This window comes from Balearica regulorum, chromosome 5, assembly GCF_011004875.1.
Source record: "Balearica regulorum gibbericeps isolate bBalReg1 chromosome 5, bBalReg1.pri, whole genome shotgun sequence".
In the NCBI taxonomy this organism is placed as follows: Eukaryota; Metazoa; Chordata; class Aves; order Gruiformes; family Gruidae; genus Balearica; species Balearica regulorum.
In genome coordinates, this window is record NC_046188.1 from 67,128,158 (window position 1) to 67,151,088 (window position 22,931).

General features: G+C 40.8%; 1 protein-coding gene and 1 long non-coding RNA gene across 5 annotated transcripts; both read right to left on the reverse strand.

Moving 5' to 3' along the window:
- Positions 1-5,105: 5,105 nt before the first annotated feature.
- On the reverse strand, positions 5,106-11,446 carry LOC142602134 (uncharacterized). Its single transcript, XR_012835858.1, has 3 exons — positions 11,401-11,446; positions 8,066-8,151; positions 5,106-6,863 (listed from the first exon to the last, which is right to left on the reverse strand). It is a non-coding gene; the product is annotated as an uncharacterized LOC142602134 (long non-coding RNA).
- A 293-nt stretch (positions 11,447-11,739) lies between these two features.
- Positions 11,740-22,110, reverse strand: DHCR7 (7-dehydrocholesterol reductase). 4 transcript variants are annotated; one of them, XM_075755379.1, is made up of 8 exons: positions 21,964-22,110; positions 18,152-18,255; positions 16,991-17,213; positions 16,206-16,296; positions 15,318-15,531; positions 14,651-14,855; positions 13,610-13,741; positions 11,740-13,057 (listed from the first exon to the last, which is right to left on the reverse strand). In XM_075755379.1, the coding sequence occupies exons 2-8, from the start codon at positions 18,247-18,249 to the stop codon at positions 12,593-12,595; spliced, it is 1,428 nt and encodes a 475-aa protein (XP_075611494.1). In that variant the 5' UTR covers positions 18,250-18,255; positions 21,964-22,110; the 3' UTR covers positions 11,740-12,592. The 4 variants fall into 4 exon arrangements, with proteins under 4 accessions (XP_075611494.1, XP_075611497.1, XP_075611496.1 ...); XM_075755382.1 differs by having other exon boundaries at positions 22,055-22,093; XM_075755381.1 differs by having other exon boundaries at positions 22,050-22,086.
- Between the last annotated feature and the right edge of the window lie 821 nt (positions 22,111-22,931).

Here is a 22,931-nt window from a genome sequence, read left to right on the forward strand (position 1 = left end):
TCTCTTTTGTATAGTCACAGCAAGACTTCCATCTATCATTAGAGCAGTATCTACCATTTCTGTCAAACCCCCCCCCCCCCCCCCCCCAGTACACAGCAAATGGCCAAAATAAGCTGTTTACCAGCTACCTTAAGAGAACTGAAAACGCTTGTTGGGTAGCATTGTGGCTGGCGTCAGCTTGAAGATGCCCTCGTTCCTTCCTCCTCTCCCTCCTCCATCCATGGAAAATCTCCTGCTCGATGCGGTGTCAGCCGATGGAGATGTGAACAGGTTGAGGGGGCTGGGCGCAGGGATTTCTGATCTCCTAAGGGGAAGCTTGGCCTGGCACATCACGTATGTTTTCAGCTCAGCATTGCTGCCTTGGAGAAGGGATGGTTCTTCATCACGTTCTTTAAGGAGTTCATATCCTGTTAGTAAGTTTGCTGGCTACCAAAGTTTCTCTGGGATGCGCGAGTCTGAATGAGAAGATGGAAAATTTCAGAAAAAAAATTCAAATGCTTTTTTTTTGTTGTTGGTTGCAAAAAATACAAAGAAACTCTTCACCGTCCTATAGCCCTCAGGCTTGTCAGAGCTCATGCTGGAAACCATAACAGGGATTCACAAGAGTCACCAGAACACCATGAAGTGGAAAATGCTGGTACCTTACAGATAAGAGTGGCTATCAAAATGCTTTACAGTCATAAAAGCTGCTTCGTTTTTTGATGATTGCTGATAGCGCCTTGTACTTTATATAAATTTCAGTTGAGATTTTTCAATCATTTTAAACATGTTAGTAAGCTCTTTATGAGGTAGGTAAACATTGCTCAGAGCACTCCCCTTATATATTTAGTTTTTGTTTGCTTTTCCTGACCTTTTTACTGTCTGATCTTCCTGTCTCTCAGGCTTTGTCCTTCTACCCTATGCTAAATCAATGCAGTAAGCTGTTCCCCGTCAAGCTCTTTTCATCAAGCATTGCAAGGTTATTTCCCTGGCCTGTGCTCGTTCTTGCGGGCCATGCACCCACGCCTGCACTGCCCAAAGTCTCCTTCCACAACCCTGCAGAGGTGGAAGTTGAGCACCTCCTATTCATGCTGCCATTTACGACTGGAATATCCCACATTGCATAGTTTAGGCCCCCAAGTTGACTGAAGGAACAAAAAGTAAGCATTTTTTCCCCACTATTGGGGAAAAGTTGGCTAGATGATTTTCAAGTCTTTTTATTTCTAAATTCTCGTTAGTTTTAGGGTGTTAAAAAAAAAAAAAGGATTTAAAAAAATTATTTGCCATGGAACATGTCCAAATCACCAAAGAAATAACAACTGTTATTCCTTATTGTTTAAATCAGCTGAAACTGTCAATGTTACGAATTTTTCAGTTAAAGCTAGTACCTTAAGGAAGCAGTTGCAAATACCGTGGGCATCTGCTGTCCTCCACGGTTACCGAAAAGTGGGTGAATAATAGAAACCCAATGCAAACAAACATAAAAGATTTCTTTCACAAGAATATCTGGAATAAGTCCAGAAAAAAATAATTCTGAACGTGGCTACTGGATGCTGCTCAATTAGGAAAAATGGCTTTATTCCAAATAAACTACAACTTACTTTCCCACCATTATTGCAGAAGAACAAGCATGGTTACTGATAGTCTGCAAGTTCAGCTAAAAATCAGCATGCCACAGAACGAATGCAAAAATCAAATTCCAGTTGACAGGTTAATACAGCTTTTCCTTCCATATGCAGAACTGCTATATAAATAGATACTAAAGCAGCTCTAGCTGATAAAATATTGAAAGGTTTAATTTGGTTTACTATCACAAAATAGTTTGTATGATTTGAATGCAGAAATCACGTTGGGGAAGCTTAGGAAGAAACACTCTTGCGTTAATTCTAAAATGCCACAAAAAGATTTGGTAGGCATTTTGCTGCTTGGGTGTGTAATAGATCCCCAAAAACACAGAAACACAAAAATAAAACTGAAGAATGAAAAAGAGTTAGTGTTTCCCTGTTTGAGAGTTTGGCATGCGAGACGTTAGGGTTTGTTAAAATAGAAGTTAGTTTGATTTTCTGCATTATCTGAGACTATTCACAAACCTTACATTGCTTGATTACATGGTATAGTATGACAGTTGGTAGCAGTAATTAAGAGTAGTACGTGGGCAATTTTCAACTTGGAGTCTCTTAATCTTTGTTCCCTGTGGATCTCACCTCTGGCATCTCTTTTTTTTTTTAATATATAAAAACCCAGTAACTTTTCCAGAAGTAGGAAAAATTAAGGCTTTCCTTCTACTACACCTACAGCTGGCTTTACAAAAGAAACCATATTTGATCTCGCTGAAATCTAGAGCAAAGCTCCCAGCACAAAGCAAGGTTTGGTCCTCAAAGAACAGATGGGCAAATTTCCATTGTAAACTACATCCCATCTTTATTGTGTTTGTGGGGTTTGGAACATACAGTGGTTATTGATTTATTTTTTTTTAGTAATCAGCCACTATTATCTCACAGCATAAAGTGACAGACTAAGATTAAACAAAGCCTTTGCTGAACTATTTGTGTTCCAGTTGAGGCAGAACTGAACAGTTTCATAAATTTTTTGTGTACTTTGCTGTGCCATCAATGCTGCACTGTTAACACATCTCGTTTATTACTTGGTGAATAAATTCGCTCAAAGTACATAAGTGTTTGCATGAGCAAGAATAACTACTACTCATTCATCATCCTTAAGAGATTAAGACTTGGATTAAGTGCATTGTCTTCAAAAGTCCTAAAACAATCATTCTCTTCCCAAACAGGCCCTGATTAGTGTCATTTTGATTAGGTAACGGTAAAGGGGTCTTTAGCAGCTTTAAAATAGCATTTTGCATTCACTTCACTGGATAAATTGCAGAGAAGCAAGTATAAAAAGATGCCACTAAATCAGATCAAATTATATGAAAATTGCAATTTAAATAGTATAATGCTTTTTATTATGTCAAAACATCGTATGATGCATTTTACATTTTCCTTTATTGCTTTTGATGCTGTTTTACAAAGCACTATAAATAATAAGATTTTGCACATAAGTGTATCTTTTCTGAAGAAAAAATTAGAGGGCACAGATAGCATTCAGTTTCCTTCTAGAAGCTACTTCATTATTGTATCTCTTAAAAAAGCAAGAAAATATCTTTAATTCTGCTGTACAAGGAGTTTTTATGGAACTACAGGAATAACACCACAGTCCTGCCAACGGAAGGATCACTGTAATTCTACCTCCATTTACACCCCTAAAATAAACCTATCAACTGTGTCTGTGAAATTTCAATAAAATGGATTGTATGTATCCTCAGAATGATTCAGATTCCTTTTCTGTAGTCTTTGTGCATAGCCAGAGGTCACACAGAGGCACTGAGGTATGAGACAACAACCGATGCACTCCAGTTTGCAAGTTCTCAGAGGAAAAGGAAGTCCATGAACGTTGGCCAAGGGTTCCGCATTGCCACTCAAACTGAGCTACCAGCTACGTGGCAATGTAGATTGCCTGTGCGTGATTCAGAGCCAAATTTCTTTTCAGGGAAGATTTCTAAACTTAGACAAAAAACAGAATGTCACACCCCCAAGAAAAGTTCAGTTTGGAGATGCTTATGCATGAAATTGAAATACTGTTATCTTATTCTCAAAATGTTTAGTATGTAACTATCTCTTCATCTAATGTAAACATGAGCACCGAACAAAAATAATAATAGAGTAAGCTGTTGTCTGTAAGGCAGTTAAAAACCAGGACATATTCAGTGGCTCTCAAAAAGTAAGGAAAAACACACAAACATTGAAAGCACTCGAGAAAGCTAGATGTGTTGAGTGCTGGCTTGTGTGTACAGCTTTCCCAGTGTTTCATGAACAAATCTAAGCACATATCACAGTGCTGAGTTGTAACTAATAAAGCCATCTTTTACAACAACTGATATTTTTATGGTTAGGAAAGTCCTGACCCAACGAGTGTTTTCAGCCAGGAAGGAAGAGGACTCAGTAGGACAAAGCAATTTCTTTCCTATGCTCTCCGCAGATAATAGAGACAATGTTGCCTGAAGAGACTCAGATCATCCCAGAACCATTAGGCTGATGTCCACACAATGCCAAATAGCACAACTGGAACAGATGCTGGAATCCACTTCTTTCCTAGAATCATAGAGTAGTTTGGGTTGGAAAGGACCTTAAAGCCCATCTAGTTCCAATCCCCCTGCCACGGGCAGGGACACCCTCCACTAGCCCAGGTTGCCCAAAGCCCCATCCAACCTGGCCTGGAACACTTCCAGGGATCCAGGGGCATCCACAGCTTCTCTGGGCAACCTGTGCCAGCACCTCACCACCCTCACAGTCAAGAATTTCTTCCTAACATCTAATCTAAATCTACTGTCCTTCAGCTTAAGGCCATTACTCCTTAGTCCCATCACTATCTGCCCTTGTAAACGGTCCCTCTCCAGCTTTCTTGGAGGCCCTTTTAGGTACTGGAAGGTGCTATAATGTCTTCTCCAGGCTGAACAACCCCAACTCTCAGCCTGTCCCCATAGGAGAGGGGCTCTAGCCTTCTGATCATCTTCATGGCGTCCTCTGGACTCGCTCCAACAGCTCCATGGGGACCCCAGAGCTGGATGCAGTACTCCAGGAGGGGTCTCACAAGAGCAGACCAGAGGGGGAGAATCACCTCCCATGACCTGCTGGTCACACTGCTTTTGATGCAGCCCAGGATGTGGTTCAGGTGCTCTCCTGCTGACCTGTGATCCTTCTCCTGCCTCTGAGCATCTATTGCTGGCACTGCCATCACACTGATAAAAGGGCGATCTTGCCTTTTACGTTCTCAAGACTGTAAGTTGCATTAGAAACATGATCCTTTAGGTATCTGATTTTTTTTTTATTATTTATTTTCAAACACAAAACTGCTGGCATAGGGGCAGAACAGTTATCTGAGAATGCAGAATGCTACTTCCTTGTAACTGACCATATAGGATCTTAAAAAAATAGGAGAAACATTTAAGAGTGTGTGCACCATCTGCATTTCCTATAGCTGTGGCTTATGTTCAAATTGAGGGACTATCACATCACCGCAGTGAGCTACTTCATTTACCTCACTAGCTACAAAAAGCTTAACACCAGTCAGAGCCTCGTGAAATTCCACTGAAGTTACACAACAGATGATGTTAACAAATAGAAGAGACGTAGTTCACTGTTGTTGGTCAGAGAAAATTTGCTAATCCAAAATAAGGAACTGCATAGTATAGCTGAAGACAGAATGTATTCTGTCACATCAGTTTAGAGGATAGAAATACATAACATGTTTCGAAATGCCAGACTCTTAGGCTACTCAGCTCTGCTAGAAACACTGACACAGCTAAACTAAAAGAGGAGAGCTATGCTAAACAGAAGTGACTCCAGGAAAAAAAAAAAAAGACGACAAAAAAAAGAAAAAAAAAGGAAGTATTTACTGATGTTAACTTAAAACATAAGCCATATCAGTGCAATAAAACAGCAAGCCAAGTACCATCTTCATGTTATATATAATACAACCTGGAAGGCAGAGTTTTAACCAGCAATTGCAGAACATCAATGTACTGCTCCTGGTAATTTGTATTAAACTGTGCATTTCAGCTGCAATGTTTTGAATGTTAACATCATCAAAATTAATTTATCCCGCCTTCATGCTTGATTTTGCTGAATTGCCATGAGCTGTCTTTTTAGGTGCATTCCACATATTCAATTTCTTGCTTGCTTTTCCAGAGGAGGTAGCGAGAAGCATGTGTTACACATTCAAAAGCTGACACTTGTTTTGGCCGGAGGAAAAAGGGCAAAGAAAGAACATGCCTCTTCACTGACAGGAGCTAAGATTTTTACTAGTTAGTTTGTAGTAGTACAAACCTTTCAGCTACAACTGTGCAAGAGTTGCTCAAGTTCGGCATCTCTTTTTTGTTGTCTTATCACTAGGAAATTAAACACATCAAGCAAGTGACATTTTAACATCTGATAATTGTCCTCAATCGTAGAGCATCCATTTCCTTTCTCTTTCCGGCTGTCCCCACCGAACTACACCGCAGTTGCAAACCACTTCTCCTTAGCTACCACAGCTGCCTCCCACACCTGGGCTCAGGACTGCCTGGCACACTCAATGACTGCATCAAAGCCTTGCTTATATTTGACTTACAGGAGGAAGGGCTCTTTGATACAGACCTGCAGTGTTATAGAGAAAACCCGTCACTAAGTGATCCTCAATAGTAACTACAATATCCCAGCTGGAAAGCCAAACATTACAATAAAGCATACTTTCCAGACACTGAGATGGTTACTTATTACCAACTTAAGAAAAAAAGAACAGGCACATTTCAAGATGTTTTGGGAGTTTATGATAGTCATTTGCTTGATATAGTCATTTTTCAGCACAGCTGAAATTCTGGCAGCGATATCCCAATTTTTCCCTCACAAGTGAATAGTCTTGTAGCACCACCCACTCTAGGTAGTGAACAGTTAACTGTGTTCCCCTCCACCAGCACATTTTTTCTGTCGGCAGAGAGGTTTCTCTCTCAAGAGAGTGCTTAATTTTACATACATAAAGTGATAAACTCTTACCTGAATTAACAAGCCGCTTAATATGTACTTGGGTCACCTCTTTAAGGGCCTGGTTCTAAGTACATTGAAATTGATAGTAAGCTTTCTTTCTCAGTGAAGAGAGATCAACACAGATACATGGTTATAGACACTACTGTACTTGGGCAAGTACTACTGCAGTGTGAAGCGTATCATGCCAAGAAAATCATAACCATGTCACATGAATTAGTTATTGTCTATTCCACTACTTAGCATGCAAAAATATTTTCTTGTCTTCTTGGATTGTTTCTGTCCTGCTTCCTGGCTTACTAAGTTTGCCTATAGGTCAAACAAGGAGAGACCCAAGCTTAATAAATGTACTTATAAAAGTTCATTCACATAATCAGGCTGTAAATATTTTGGACTTGTTGTCCTTAATAATCTCTCTTTGGAAGGTGATACTTTTAACAGAAAAATTAGCTAATTTAAGTACGAAGCTTAAGATGAGTCATGGAAGAATAAATTATTTTGATTCAATTCTTTCGGTGTTTCAATAGTCAAAGAATTGAAGCCTCTCTCATAGTAGAGAAATTTGTATTAATAATATTAACATATGGCATAATATTAAATTCAGCAGTCATAAATTTTAGCTCATATCAATGTCAAAAGTATATCCTAGAGTTTTACATTCATTGTAATCACCGTGGCATGAATTCATTTCATGTAGTCAAGTCTCTTTGAATTTATAGTTGATGGCTGATAATACAAAAGGCAAGTTTAAGAGTGCTAGTTTGGCTTAAGTTTAGCACAACATTTTTCTTTTAATCTAGGAATTTTCCATAACATTGTATTCTAATTTTTTTTTTTTAAAATCTAGGAATCACCAAACTGAATCACATCAGAGGTCTACTTAGTTCAATATCCTGCTTACACAAAAAAGGTTTCAGAAGTTGACTCCTACAGCAGCCAACTGATTTAATCAGCTCTTTCAAACTGACAAAAAATTGGTTTAAACTCTTTGTCAAAACCTTTAACTTGACTAAGCTTAGTAACTCTTGCAATTCTTTTGTTAGTAGTTCAAAACCTGGATTAAATACCATAGTTATCTGGATTGTCCAGATACATCCTTACAATTAAAAAATAAAATTCTTAATTTCCAGTAGCTACAAGCTCCACGCTGTAATCACACAAAATATATTTAATCTGTTACTTGTGATTTTTGCAAAAGCATGGTGGATTTTTTGCCTTTTATATTTTTCCCTTCTGAACTAATCTCTTTCCAGTTTTCATTTCCTCCACTCAGAAGAGCTTTCCTACCGTTTATTCTTAGATTCATTCTCTGATTCTTCTATAATACTTTAGAGGGACATGGCTGTTGCAACATATACTTATTAGATTTTTTTTTTGTTTTGATTTATACTATGTTAAGATGATGAAATACATATGTAAAATTACCTTGAATTCCAAATTTGTTACGTAATTAAGGGAAAAGAAAAAAACCCATTTGAACAGCATAATTTAAAAAAAGGTACTTTCATTACCTGCTGCCATAAAGTAGATCTAAAAATATGAAAGGAGCTTTTTTTCCCTTTTGATTTGACACACACATTTAGGCTTTTTTTTCCCCCTGCATGAATTCAAGCAGAAAAAAAATACACTATTACAGTTTTATTTTCAACTGCACGTCACTTTTAATGAAGATGAAGCATTATTTAAAATAGCCAAATAATGCAGCACAGCCTTAGGTTAAGGTTAGCACACGATCAGAACTTAGACTGATAATTTACAGCAGAAAATATTTTGTGGCGGCTACCATGAGGCAACAGCATGTACTTCTGTTGTCATTCATATTGTCTGAGTAAAACTGGAACCGAGCAATCACATTTCATTACAGCCTAAGCAGAGCTCTTTGGACTAGTCACCAAGTTGCTCAGAGATACAGATTTTTTTTAAAATGAAGCTTACATATTTATGAACACATTTAAAGCCTAAATGCATTACTCTATGCTATAGTCCACCATTCAATTGTGTCAGCATTTTTTCAGGCTGGATGGGAATAAACTGAACTATAGCTTTGAATCAAGACTTATAAACAATTAGGTGTCCTTATGCTGAACATGGAGCCCTGATCTCAGAAATGCTATCATATCGCAATGCCATCTAGTGACAGGGGGTTAAATGCGGGAAGGCATCCTCGCTCCTACGGGTATTGGTAGTTCCCCACTCCCCTCCATCTGTAGATTGAATACTGACAATCTATAACAGTTATACACTAGAAGACTGTGATGCTTGGTTGGGTTGTTTTGGTCCCCCCCCGGCCTTAGGTAGATCTACAGCAATCTGGAACTTGCTCAGCCTGTTGCACCCTGCTCAAATAGGCATTTGTTACTTTTCTTCCTACAATAATCCAACCTAACTACTTCACTACTGCTCCAAGTAATTACCAGAAGCTTTTGCTGTATTTTCCCATTATAACCCAAGTTAAATCAGTACCATTTTACAAATACTGGCATTTCTATATTTGAAATTCCCAACACACTACAGAGACATACTCTCGAAACTTGATAGGTGATATTGACAGCATGGTATCAATAAATATGAAATATCAGGGCAAAAGTTAATCTCATACACACACCCACAAAACCTTCACAGCAAAGTAGATTTTTTGTGTGTGTGTGTGTTCTGGAAGAAATAAATTTAAACAGCACTGCCATGCATACAACACCGTGTGACCCAGTCATCACTCTATCCAAAGATGTGCAAGTTAATAGCCTTTTCAATGATTCCATTTTAAAGGATGACATTAGTCGGACACTGCTTAGGAATACTGCTTACACATGGCTTATGTTAGAACAAAGCTTACAGATAAAAATATCCTTCATGCCTCTCCAAAAATAACTTATAATTAAGAAATACAAACCTGAATGGAATTAGCACTTCCTTTTCCAGTGAGATGCAGACCTCTGTATACATACAGTATATACTTAAGTCTGTATGCCACACAGATGGAACAAAAAAGACCTGTATGGACAACAGGCAAGCCTGAAGAAGCAGAATCTGTCATCCTTACAACAAATAGGATGTGAGTTTAGCCCAGTGATGGCCTCTTGCTTGAAAAAGCCTACGACTAATTGCTTCCCACCATGAGTTTAACTATCTGGCCGACAAAGAGTTCTCACCTGCAGCAGCTAGGTTATCTGCAGGGTAAAGTATTCTCAGCAGGAGTAGCAGTCCGCATCAAAGGAACAGATAAAAGTGCTTCCATACTCCAATGTCAGACAGTACAGAAAATCCTTTGAGTAATATTAGATGTAACAGAAACTGCCTAGAAGCAGCATTTTAATGCATAATGGTCTCGTTACTCACAATACTACTCTTTTGCTTCAAGTTTCCCCAATTTTATTTTTAAAGTACTGATATTTTTGTTGGTCTTAAATGGGCAGCTTCTTCCACTAATCATCCAGGATTTATCAGTGAAAAGAAGGGAGCATACTGTGCCGTGCAAGGCTACTGTGATTTAGAGTCCAGATTACCTTGCAATATTTAAATAGCCTTGGCATTAACAGCAAGCTGTCAGTGCAATTTAAAGGCTACATAAGAAAAGGATGCAAGTGTGTGGCCTTAGGGAAGCTGAGAAGAGAAACTATCCAATTACTCCAGCAAGGTCAAGGGCAGCCTAAAGCAATGCAGTGCCAGCAACTGATGGGGTCCAACAGTCCTAGAAGCCCACACCTCAGTTTTCCCTTCCTCTGGACTAAGTTCTCTCAAATCAACCATTTTTTAAGCATTACCCCTTGGTGAACTGGTAAGGTATTGGGCTACGTATTTTCAGCAAAGGCAATCGACATTGATTTCCTCCCCCCACCTTTCAGTATCTGTATTAAAAGTCCTCTTCGTTTATAGGAGCGCAAAGTTCAAATGTTCTACCACAGCAAAACATCTGTTGCCAGTGAGCGTGCCATTATTACGGCCATCATTCCTCCTCCCAAGGCACCATTTTCAATTAGCTGCTGCTTTGAAACAAGTTTACAGATACAAATATGTTTAAAAGTATCATTAAATTGAGACAGCCTACTTCCTACGAACAGCTGTTTCCAGACACATAACTGCAGTGTTTTGTACTGGGTGCTACACAGAAGCAGAAAGGATTCTTTTTACTTCCAACCCACAAGAAAATGGTGTTGCCCCTCCAAACTGGAGGTTCAATGAAATCCAGACCTGTAGGAAAGTGAGCTACAACGACCTTTGATGTCCAGAATTTATACGAACTTAATGATCCAAAATGCTAACAATCCTTAAAGCAAACACAAGCCTTAGGACACCTACCTACATGATAAAGATCAGTGCAGAACTGTGTCACACAGAGAGAGATTGGACTGCCACCTTCAATAAGTTAAACTACGAACACTTCTCTGAAGTTTAGTACTGCCAGTTGCATCATCAATTCAGTATGCTTAAATATATGGATTTTAGGCAATATAAACACATTATGGAGTTTGTAATCAGCCACTTGGTTACCAGACACGCTAACAGAGAGCTTTTTATTCTATGGGAATGCTTTGGGATTTGAGTAGAAATTGTCAGATATGGCTACTCCCAGCCCCATGAAAACACTGTTATTAGCAACACCGTAACATACTGAAATTGTTATCTGCAAAATGGTGATAAAGTAGTTAGGAGGTCTACAGACAGTGCTGGTGCAGTTTGTTTAAGAACTTTCATTAACAAGGCATCTCTATACATGCTTGTACATCCAGCTCTGAAACAAAGTCAAACTACAAAATACATTTGTTTCCTAGGTTTGGACAGAACCTTTTTCTCCTGCCAAAACCATCCTTTCAGGCAATACTGCAACAAAACCAAAACACATACTCACCAACACACCTCATTCAAATCCACCACGAGGATCAGTGCATTCAGCAGCTCCTACAAGAAACCAATTTACACAGTTATCTACTTACTGCAAAAACTAAACATATACTTATGCTTAAAAATAAAAAAATAGAGTCCTTTAGCTTGAACATAACTACCAAGCTCATTAAACAATGCATGGTTAATACTATGACCCCGCTTTCTTTTTATTTGTTTCTCCTTTATGCATTCTTGAACCAGCTCTTGGAATTACACTCTTTGAAGAGCTCCTTTTGAATTCGGTAACTCTGAAAGATAACTACGTAACAAGAAAAGAAATAGCTGAACAGAAAATTAGCAGTACTTTTTAGTTGTCTGGGAACCAACCATTTATTTCTTAAATTTTTACAAATAAGATTTTATACAAATGCTAGAGAATGGAGTTTTCTATCCACACTAAAGAAATCAATGTACACTCAGTATCTCCACAAAGCAAGTTCGGTTTTGGTATCAAAATAATACCCAGTTGGTCATGTACCACATTCTCAGGTGCTGTAAACTAATGTAACTTTTGAGCCATACATATTTATACCAGCTTCCACAAGTATTTGTATTAGATTATAAAAATCTTCCCACACACCAGTTTAGGATCAGGTTCCCCAGTTCAGTATTTCCCCTCTTGAAAAAGCAGCAAACAATAAAGCCTCCTTTGGGGAGTTAATTACTGTATGTTATGACTGTCACAAGCAACCACATCATACAATTTCTTTCATAAAGAGATCACACAATTATTTTTCTCCTCTCCTACGTCGCTGGAAACTGGTTCCAGAACCCTGCTACTCTGATGGGTAAGGCTTCCTTCCATCTCTGGGATACTTCAGGAGTCTTAATACATGCAACTTTTCCTCAATTCCAAGTTAATTTTGAGAGGGAGGGGAAAAAAAAAAAAAAAAAGAAAAAAAAAAAAAGAGTTCCAAGTAAGAGAGTCTTCTAAAAAACCAGACCATTTCAGTGCCTCATATCATTTAAATACAGTCTGCCTGCATGCTCCTTCAGTACAGCAAGAATTATTGTCCAGCCACATTTTCTCCTTCAGAACCGTATAAGTGTCCTTCACAAAGTGTTTTTGTTAGTTAAACTATGTAATAAACTCTCTTCACCTCCAAAAAAAAGTTTCTTTTTTTTTTTTTTCCTCTTCCCTGGATTCTGCATTAGCCTTAAAATATTCCTGGTATGAGCCGGTAAGGCACTGCAGCAGTGTAGCGCTTCCAGTCCTTCCCGTATTTGCTGAAACAACGGTGTTCATCCCTAATGCAACGGTGGGTTAGCAGAATACTCATATAGACAATATAGAAGTAAGGCAAGATGTGTTCAAACCCGCAAGTCAGGCAATAGGCCAGGGATCCCATCAAGTCTCCTGTGTAATTAAAATGGCGTGCCCACCCCCAGAATCCTGAGGTCATCAGTTTGCTGTAGTACTTGGTCCCATCCACAGACATATAGGAGCACTCAATATACTCTGGTTTCTTCCCCCATATCTTGCAGTTGCCATTTGTACGACGGAAGAGGTCCTTCTGGTGGTTGGTCATTCTGAAGATGTAATAGCTGATCAAACCCAACATCAAGATTCCTATAGCATTAGCTGTGCCCAGCTGGACAGGGTGGTAAACCAAATACAAACCCTGGGGAGCAGGAAAAAAAAAAAAAGACAATCAGTGATTTACTTTAAATATATGTGCAGGATGCCACATTAATTCCTTGACCTACAGTGACCCAGAACAGATGAGTAGAAAGAACAGGAAAATCCTCCCTACCAGTAAAACCGTGGAAGTTTTTCAGAAAACTCTACATCCTACATTCTCTCTCTCTGTCTCCAACATTGCATTTCTTAGGTGGAACAAGAAGAGAGAAGTTGCAAGTACGCAGACAAACCAGGACAGAAGGCAAAAAAAAACCCCACCAAACACTCTCAACATGCAGAAGTACAAAAAGGGACTGAAATGATGTAGGAAAAAAAAATAAAATACAGACAGTGACAGAAGAGTGCACAAAACAAGGGGAAGAGAGAAAGAGATGTCAATTCATTGCAGGGACCGTAAGCCTTCTTACAAGTGAATTGCTGCAAAGGACGTTGTAATGGTCACTCAGTATTCAAACTGTCTAGAAACAATTCAAAATAGAAAACAAACTGCTGCATGTTTGTAGCCCAAACATGAATTGTACCACATTTTTACCTGCAAAGTATAGAGGTAAGGCAACCAAACACAGTCTCCCCAGCCCAAATACCATCCAAAATGATCATGGCAGATATCAATGGTTTTCAAATACCAGGCTTCGTTCCAGAAGAAGTCCAAAACATAAATACCCTGAAACAGAATAGTTTCACATTAGTAACAGAGCACTGTCACCAGTTATCCTCTCTACAGCATCAGTCTAATCTTTCTGTGCTGTCTTGTAATAGGATCTCAAAACTGATTTGTATTTTAACACCTCAAAAATACAGCCTTAAGAGGAACATATATGACACAAATATACTGCACCTATATAGATAAAGGAATAATAAGTAATGCAAAGCAATATTAACTAAGATAACCAAGGCAAGTGTGCTACAATAAGGACATACACTTAGGAAACATACATTTAATCACTCCTGTCTTTCTTGAGCTAAAAGAGTCTTATGCTTACAGAGAGGGGGAATAGAGCTTCTATCGAGCGGGCTCCCATTTACACCTATCAATAAATAAATCCAAACTATTTTCTGTACTTATTACTTTGGGGTTTCTTCAGCAGGAAGCACAGCACCTGACCAGCTATTTTAAGGCGTGGAGACATCTGTAGTTTTGCACATCTCCTAGACACACACACACAAAAAAAGTTAGGTGCAGTGCTGCCCTCAGAAGAAAAACTTGTCCAATCTTGCTCCAGCTAAAGCCACAGAATTTGTCATTGCTCTCTTTGGATTCAAGATCAGGCTATGCCTGTTTCCAGAACACACGCTCAGAAAAGTATCTCTTAAATTAAGTTTACACTGAAATCTGCTGGTGCAGACATGACCATGCCACTGGTGGCACTCTGAATGAACACTGCAGAGTATTCACGGTGGCACTCAAAATAAATACAAGTGTCCAAATAATCAAGTCCCAGTGCATCATCACTGAATGAGGTTGTTCGGGCCAGGAAAAATTGTGTAAGTTAATTTCAATGCAGGGAGGTTTTTTTCTCCTTTAACACTAGTTTATTTCCAAACTGCTTTCTTATGTCCCTCCCTTAGTTACCTGAAGGACATTGACAAGGATCATGGAGTTGGTTACTTGACCATACAGCTCCTGTTGTTTAGCAGCATAGGATAAGTTAATTAGAGTCCAGGCTACAATACCAGGGCGCCCATTGAAGAACAGCTTGAAATCAAACCACTTTCCTATTCGAGGGTTAAATTCAATCCCCATCATGTAGTCATAAAAGAAGTTGCCAGTGAATTTGCTAGAAAGCATAAAAAAAATAAGAAATGTACACAGTTATACACAAATACAGGTAATTACTATTCCAACTACACATTTCAGATTCACTCCATGTAATGATAAAAAAATCATAAACCATATGATGTTGCGCAAGACAACATAAACTGATCCAACCAAAGCATTACATTAGTAGAGATAAATTTTAGCTTCAGAGGTACCTTAGTTTATTCTTGGTAACACTTTTGAACAGTCTAACTAGAACTTTACCACCATCCTATTTGTGAGAAACAAGTATCTGTAACACAGAGGCTGCCAGTCACATGCCATGTAGCATGAAAGAGTGCTAACGAAGCAAAAAGCCAGAGTCATACATTGGCCTATCTATCTGTGCCAGTAAAATATATTCTGTCATCATTATTCTATGCAGCATTCAATTTATATGACTGATTACCTAGTATTTTCTCATTAGTAAAAAGCCACATACCAGTCTTTGGCATTGGTAGGGAAAAAGTAGCTTTTAATCATTGCAAATGTGGAAACTGCATATCCCAGAACATTGGCACACCACAGGAGAGGAATCCAGTTGTCAAAAATGATGGTGGGTGAGAACCAGTGGAAGTAATAGGCGTTTGCAAACCAAAGCACATGGGTAATGATCCAAGCCTGAAGTCCATTGATTTCATACTTATTCACTATACCTAACATATAGGAAAAAAAAAAAAAAAGAAAGGAATGTTACTGACACTGCATTAGTACAGCTTTTCATTGATATGCGTACAATACATAGAAGCACAATCAAGTGCTCATCAAATGACCTCACTCTCCTCACCCTCCCAATTAAATATCTTGTGGCACTTTTCTGAAAGTTTCATTAGACTCTGCCGTAACCATCAGGCTTTGTTAGGCTGAGCTCTTCTTTTCACTCTCACTTCACAAAACAATGAATTTGGAAACTCCCCTAAAACTAACGAAGGTAACAAGTTACCCTTTCTCACCCTTAGTTCACATCACTCTGTTCAAGACTCGTGGGTTAACTCAGCTTCAGCAGGTGCAACTGCATTGTCAAATACTAGCAGTAGTCCACTGCTGATGTTAAGCACCAAAATCATCAATCTGTATTTTTCCATTGCTGGTGTGGTGCCCGCCATATCAATAGTTTTACTATCAGTACGAGATAGAAATTCTATCATTTATTCTAAAAGATGACATTGATTGCTTTTTATTTTTGTTTCAAGTGGACATACGAGGAAGGTGAAACCATTTATGTCCACGTTTCCTCCAGTTATGTATGGGTTGCTAAATATTGCAAGTACAGAAATACTATCATTTTAAAAGCTTGCATGGTGTGCATGTATTCTAAGGAAGAACTTACCAGCAGGGGTGACAGCACCTTCTTGTACACCTCCTACATATCCAGGAAGAAACTTATGGCAGAAGTCAGGAATGAACAGATACAAAACCACCTAGAAGGGAGAGAATGTATTAACAACAAAAACTGACAAGACAAAACCCTCAAAACCACTATCCCTTTCATACACATACTAAGTGTAACACACAGCATATTCAATTAAGTGTTGGATAAGAAAATATGGCAAGATGTAGCTGTTGTGATTTTAGACTAGTAATATTTCCAAGCTTCTAAACAACCTTCATATATAGTTGTCACCCTTTTTTTGGTGGGGAGGAAAGACAGTTGGTGACTAGATTCAGGTCATTATCCTTTTATTTTGAAGTTAATCTGTGTTACATGTAAGTCATTTTCAGATTTGGAGAAAAATTAGAATGGTTTGGTAAGTTTGAAGATATTTTACAAATCTAAGTTGTATTTCATATGTCAATGTTCTTTTACAGTCTGTCTATAGAAAATAATCGCCCCTTCTGCAGAGTTAGTTTATGATATATTGTGTAACAAATGGGTATTGTTGTTATATAGTTGCTTTTTTCTTAAAAACCACATCAAGGAACATGTCACACAAGGAACATTTGTGTATATTCCCAACATATTTATTTTTCACGTGCATAAGCTTCATTTGAATTCCAAAAAGCCATGGAAAGTGAGAAAAGCCAGCACGACATACCATGATCCTTCGACTAAAAGGATTAGTCCAACAGCTGTTTTAAAAGCCACTACATCTAAATCACAACTCAGTAACATACCTGGAAAGCAACCCAAAGGGTATAGATCCCAGCAGCCCTATAGGTCAGTGTAGGAGTCTTGTTCCAGATGTCAGACAGATGTTTATTCCCCGTGAACAAGTCAATGAGTGGATCAATCAGAGAGCACTGGTACTGGTCACATGACATTATGAAGTAATATACGATAAGTGGCGCAAACATGAGCAGGAAAATGATGTTTGCCAAGGAAAACCAGTCCACTTCCCTGTAATCCAAAACAGAGGATTTTTTTTTTTTTTCCCCAGCTTTAAGTTAGAACAGTGGTTTGGTTGAGTCAGGCAATTTTTTCAGTGGACCTTCTAGACTAACCAGATCAAAAGCGAAAATGTTTTCAGGGCACATACATTTCTTTGGGTCAAATAGCCATAAAAAACTTAGCACGTTACATACTTTACCACAAACTGTTATAAACCGATGCCAGTTGATCAGAGCAATGGAATAGATAATATCTCCTCTCCAAAAAGCGGATTACTATTACAGCCTTCATGTTTTTGATGGCAATCATAGGTATAACTAGTAGAGTGTTCAGTTGGAAGTGGTAACAGAATCACAAGAATATTATGCAAAATTTGGAAATACAGAAAAGACAGACCCTGGACAGGCAGAAGTTGAACTTGGTCTCCCTCCCACACACTGTAGTGGCAAGTCATATAAACACCCATGGCTGTTTCCAGCTACAATACAATACTCTATTAATACTTGCACAACTCTGAGAACAGGGACACGAGCCTTGCTTTTGCTACAGCAGGAGATGTCAACTGGCTATACCACAGATGAATGCCTGTTTTCCAAATCTCATAAAATATTTTGTTCAGTCCTTGAAGGAACTACAAATTTTACTGGGTTTTGTTTTGGGTTTGGTGTTTTTTTGGGTTTTTTTTTTCTTTTTTTTTTTTTTTTTTGTAGTAAGGAGGACTGTGTTTTAACCCAGGCCATCTGGCAAGCTCTCCCATCTTAAAAATCTTGAAGAACTCTTCTTTGGCATCTGTTACTACAGCTTATTACCCATGAGCTTTCAACAGAAGGGCAATGCAACAATCTGTTAATAATAGCATGAAGTTTAAAGGGGATGTAGCATCTATAAGAGTAAGTATGAACCAATTTGAAATACAAAGACTAACTAGGGTCATCAGCTTCTCTCACCATGCTCTTCCCCACTGGACTTGAGATGTTCGAGTATCATTTTGGGTGCTTTTGCGTTTTCTTTCTTCAGAAGTTTTTTTCTCCTGATGGGCTGCCATGATGTCCTGTATGAAAGAAAATACTCATGGTATTACTCCAGCTGGTTCTCAGTAATTCTTATGGTGCTACATATGAGAAACACAAATAAAAGTTATTAAAAACTATTATACAGCCTTCTGATTACAAGAAATTTGGGGGAAGAGGGCAGGAAGCAAAAATATTTCCTAATTTCTTATCATCTTACATTCAGCAAAAAATAACCAAAACACTGATAGCAAGAAGTTTAGTGGATTGATTACTTCGACAACTGGAACTTTCTTTTAAGGTATATTGTATAATACATGGCTTATTACTTACATGCAAGATGCAAAGGGAAAAAACTGTTTTGCCACATTCTTATATACCTCTGAAAATAAAGTTCTGCAACTAACTGACTTTCTTAATTAGAGAAATCACTAGTGTTGCAACATTAACTGTACTGGACCTTGGCAAATTAGGGACTTTTCCCCAAACCCCTTGCTTCCTATATGTTAGCGACATCAGAGAAAACAAGAGAGTTTATAATCCTGTCTAAATCAAAAATCAGTGAAAAGGAAGAATAACTTCCTAGGCAACATCTAATTCTCTCTGTGGAGCATGCGTTATAGCTTTCTTTTGCTTTGCCCAAATACTACTTTTGTTAAAAACCATCATCCCATAATCTGAACATGTGGTAAACCCCCATCCAAAAGAAAAAGCTGTTTTTCCAGAACTTTGTCTCATGGGAAGATATAGACTCTAAAACACACGGAGGGGAATTCGCTAACAGTTGTTGGTTTTGTACCTTTTCAGGCTTTGATGTTTTAACTCAAACCAGAAACTAGCAGTTATTTCCACTGAAACAGAAATGACAATACAACACACTCAGGGCCCTGAGGACACTAACAGGCCTTACTGTCCCTGCCCAGCCTTGCCCCACGGGCCAGGAGGTCCACTTCAGCCCATGCCAGGGCCAACAATCCTAGGCACCACTGGTGCCTAGGAGTGCTGCTCTCCAGGTCCACCAGAGCCCTGCCCTGCCTGGCTATGGGTCCTGCTGACCCAAGCCCGACCCACAGGCTGATGGCCTGGCCTCAGCTTGTCCTCGTCCCTGTGGACCTGCATTGCCACCCTGAGTCTGAACCTTACTCTGGTTCCCCTCCCCAGGCCTGACCCTGACTCCCACGCCTGGGCTGATGGCCCTGCCTGGCCTTGGCCCAGTCCTATCACCACAGGCCTGCCTGGCAATCAGGGGACCTGACCCTGACTGATGGACTGACTTCCCGGCTTGACCTGTCTCATCACCATGAACCTGCCTGATTATCTGGACTCTTGGCTGAACTCGGCCGTAATCTCTGCGTCTGCTTTGCTCCCCTCACAGAAGCGCTATGGGACTGACAGGCAAGCCCCTGCCCACAGCTGTGCTATCTCCCCTGAGCTCCCAGCTCCTGCCCCTTCAGGACCAGCAGGGTCTCACTGCTCCCAGACACGTTCAGAAAGAGGAAGACGCCTACAAGTCAAAGTAAGGACATCTCAACCAGGATCAGGCCAGCCGCAGGGATAACGTGGCACCCTCAGATTCAGAATACATAGTATGTTACTCTGTAGAAATCTCCTCCACACAATACATTTCAATAAAGGTGCTTATTTTCAGAAGCGACCAGAAAAGATGTCTAATGACTCCCTTTTGCCAACCTAGTCAGGCAGAAAACCTAAGCAAAGAATGCAAGAATATACACACGAGGCAGGAAGCCTATGTTTTTTTACTATTTCAGTTACGATAAGTGCTAACTACCACCCTATCTTTCAGAAGCGACATTGTAAAATATGGTAGACTTCTGGCTCAAATCTAAGAAAATCTTTCCAAGTATCAAATACTTTCACGACAAGGTTTCTAAAGCAAGTAATGAACCAGCCTCAAGAGGACGTTATTGATCACGTACGAGAAGAAGAAAGAGGCAGGACAGGAGATTCACCGTATCAAGGTCAGAGCGTGGGAGCTTACTCCAGTTATTTGCGTTGGTTCCACTTTACAATAGTCGTGCAAATTATTACAAGGAACACTTACAATACTATTAAGAATTTTGCCAAGACAGAAAGGCTCTTATTCAGAAATCATCAGAATCGGAAATATTTAGGTCAGATGAAACCTTTGATGTCATTTAGTCCAACCCCACTTGCCCCTGCTAAGAGCAAGGACAACTTAGAACAGGTTGCTCTGAGCCCTGCCCAGTTAAATTTTGAATATTTCTACGGATTCCATATAATTTGTCAGTCCTGCTGACAACATGAGCCTCTTTTCTAAGAGGCCCAGAAAAGAAATCAGCAGTTGAGAATTTTCACAGAGTTCGGTTTTGTTTTAGGCTCTTAAGTAGCCAAATAGCCCAGCTACTTTGCAGAGCTCAGCATACTGCATTTGAAAACCCTGCTCAGCCTGCTGAGCACTCGTAAAAAGCCTGCCTGACGCTGGCAGTACCTGGAATTTTGTGCAAGATACACACACACCCAGTTTATCATTAATCCTACTAGACAGAGCAGAAACAGGATGATTATCCAATTACTAGAACTGGGAACTGGCTAGATGAGAAAGGCTGACATTCAATAGGTTGCATATGGGATCCATGCTTCCCCCCTATTTGAAAGCCAACCATTGCCACCAAGTTTTGCCTTTCTACAGAGCAATTTAAACAACAAGTACCTGCTTGGGACTATTCCCCTAAACAGACAGACCCCAGTTTGATGGACAGCCATACTGGCAGTAACTACCTCTCCTGTTCAGAGCTATTCCCGCATCACTTATCACATGCTAACATTTCTGGATCAAGAATCCTATCGAAGTCATACTCCTATTAGTAATTACTTCCATGTCCAGAAATACAAGCTTTCTGTTACCCCACTAAACACACCCCAAATACTGCTTTCCTAAACCCTTAGTCAGCTTCTTAACAAGACCCTGAAGCAAAATTTACAATTCAAGTATCACCTGCACAGAGAATTCCAGAGACACACTCTTCCTCTGAGTCCAAACTTCAGGGCTTAACAACAAAGCACTGCATTACCGCTCACGCTGTGTTAAAGGAATATCACGCCAACCACACAATTCACTTGGAAGCTCTCCCCATTTGGTGTCTAAGCCACACACCTAACATACAGCTCAGAGCATAAAGCTCACATGGCACCCTTTCAAGCAATAATAATACAGGTGTTCGATGCTTTTCATCAGCACGTTCTGGACTTCTTGAAGAGAATCCCACTCAAGTAGATGTGTGGCAAAAAACCACTTTTAGATTTTGTCCTACAAAAATAAGGCAGGCTCCTGTTCACGAATACATATTTTAAATTAAAATACCTAGCTAACACGCAATATTCCACAGACGCTTGTGCTTTGCATGCGAAAGGAACAGAGCAGCGGGCTGCCCAGGAGAGGTTCAGCTCTCCTCCAGGCAGGGAGGGCAGCACTTCCCCACCTGCCAGGCCCCCCATCTTAGACAGGGGTGCCTTGGGGAGCATCGTCGGGAGGAGGGGGGGCCACAAATTAAAAACAACCTCCAGAGTCAGGGGGCGCTTACCGAGCCTATGGCTCCGCAAACGCTCCCTTCCAGCCCCGCTTCGCCCCTCCGCCCCACTCCTCGCTAAGGCCCAACATGGCTCTCAACGAGGTACGCACCCACGAGCCCGAGCCCCCCCACGCACAGGTGGGCTGCCGGTCCGGCAGGCACCACCCGCTACCCGGAGGCGGCGCAAAGGCAACCTACCCAGCGCAGCTCCCCGGTACCGCCCGTGCGGTGCCGCTCGTCCCACAGCAGCGGTCCTCCCGCGGAGAACCGACCCCACGACGCACCTCACCAAGCACCGGCGGCAACGCCGCTCTCCTCACGGCGACACCTCTCCGTCCCGCCCCCGCCTCGCCGCTCCGACCAATCCCCGCCGCGCTCCGCTCCATTCCGCGCCACCCCATTGGTGGAGAGCGCTCAACCCATGGGCTGAGGAGACGGAGTGGGCGTGGCGGCGGAAAGGGGCGGGGCCCCTATATCCTGCCCGGGGCGAGCGGGGCTGCGGTGGTGTCTCCTCTCGTTGTGTCTCTGCGGCCCGACCGCGAACGCCGGTAGTTCAGGCAGGTCGGCTTGAGCCTGCACTGTAGCAGGCACACATGTTTTGCTCAGAGTGGTTTTAACTGCAATGAGAGGAGGTAGTTCATGGCTACTCCCGTGAGAACACGCGGTAGAGCAGGCATGCTGCGGGCAGCGGTGGCTTTGGATGGCTTGGTTCAGCCGTGGTGGGGGCACGATGGCTAGAAAGAGCAAAGGCTTTGAGAGAAAGGGAACTGACGGTCAAGGAGACGGTTTAGCACTGAGTAAACTTAGAATCCCATGCCGTAAGGAGGCTCACGGCAGCCAAAAATGAAGGACGTGAGCTGGGAGATTGGACTCGGAAGAGCCCCGCTACTTCGGGGTCTGCTCCCCCAGAGCTGCCTCGGTGATGCTGAAAGGTGAATAATGCGCAAGATGTTGGATCCTGCTTCCGTTGCCTTCAGGACTCACGTCCTGAACCTGCTTTGAGGGACACCTCCTAGAAGCTGAAGGGATAAAGAAGAGCTAACACTGTACCCCCGCTGTTCTGGGCTCTGGGGGTACAAAACTGCAGAAAACCGGGCAAGGGGGTGCAGCAGCACCGGAGGAGCCCCAGCAGGGGCTCGGCAGCAGCTCCCGACGGTGTCGGAATC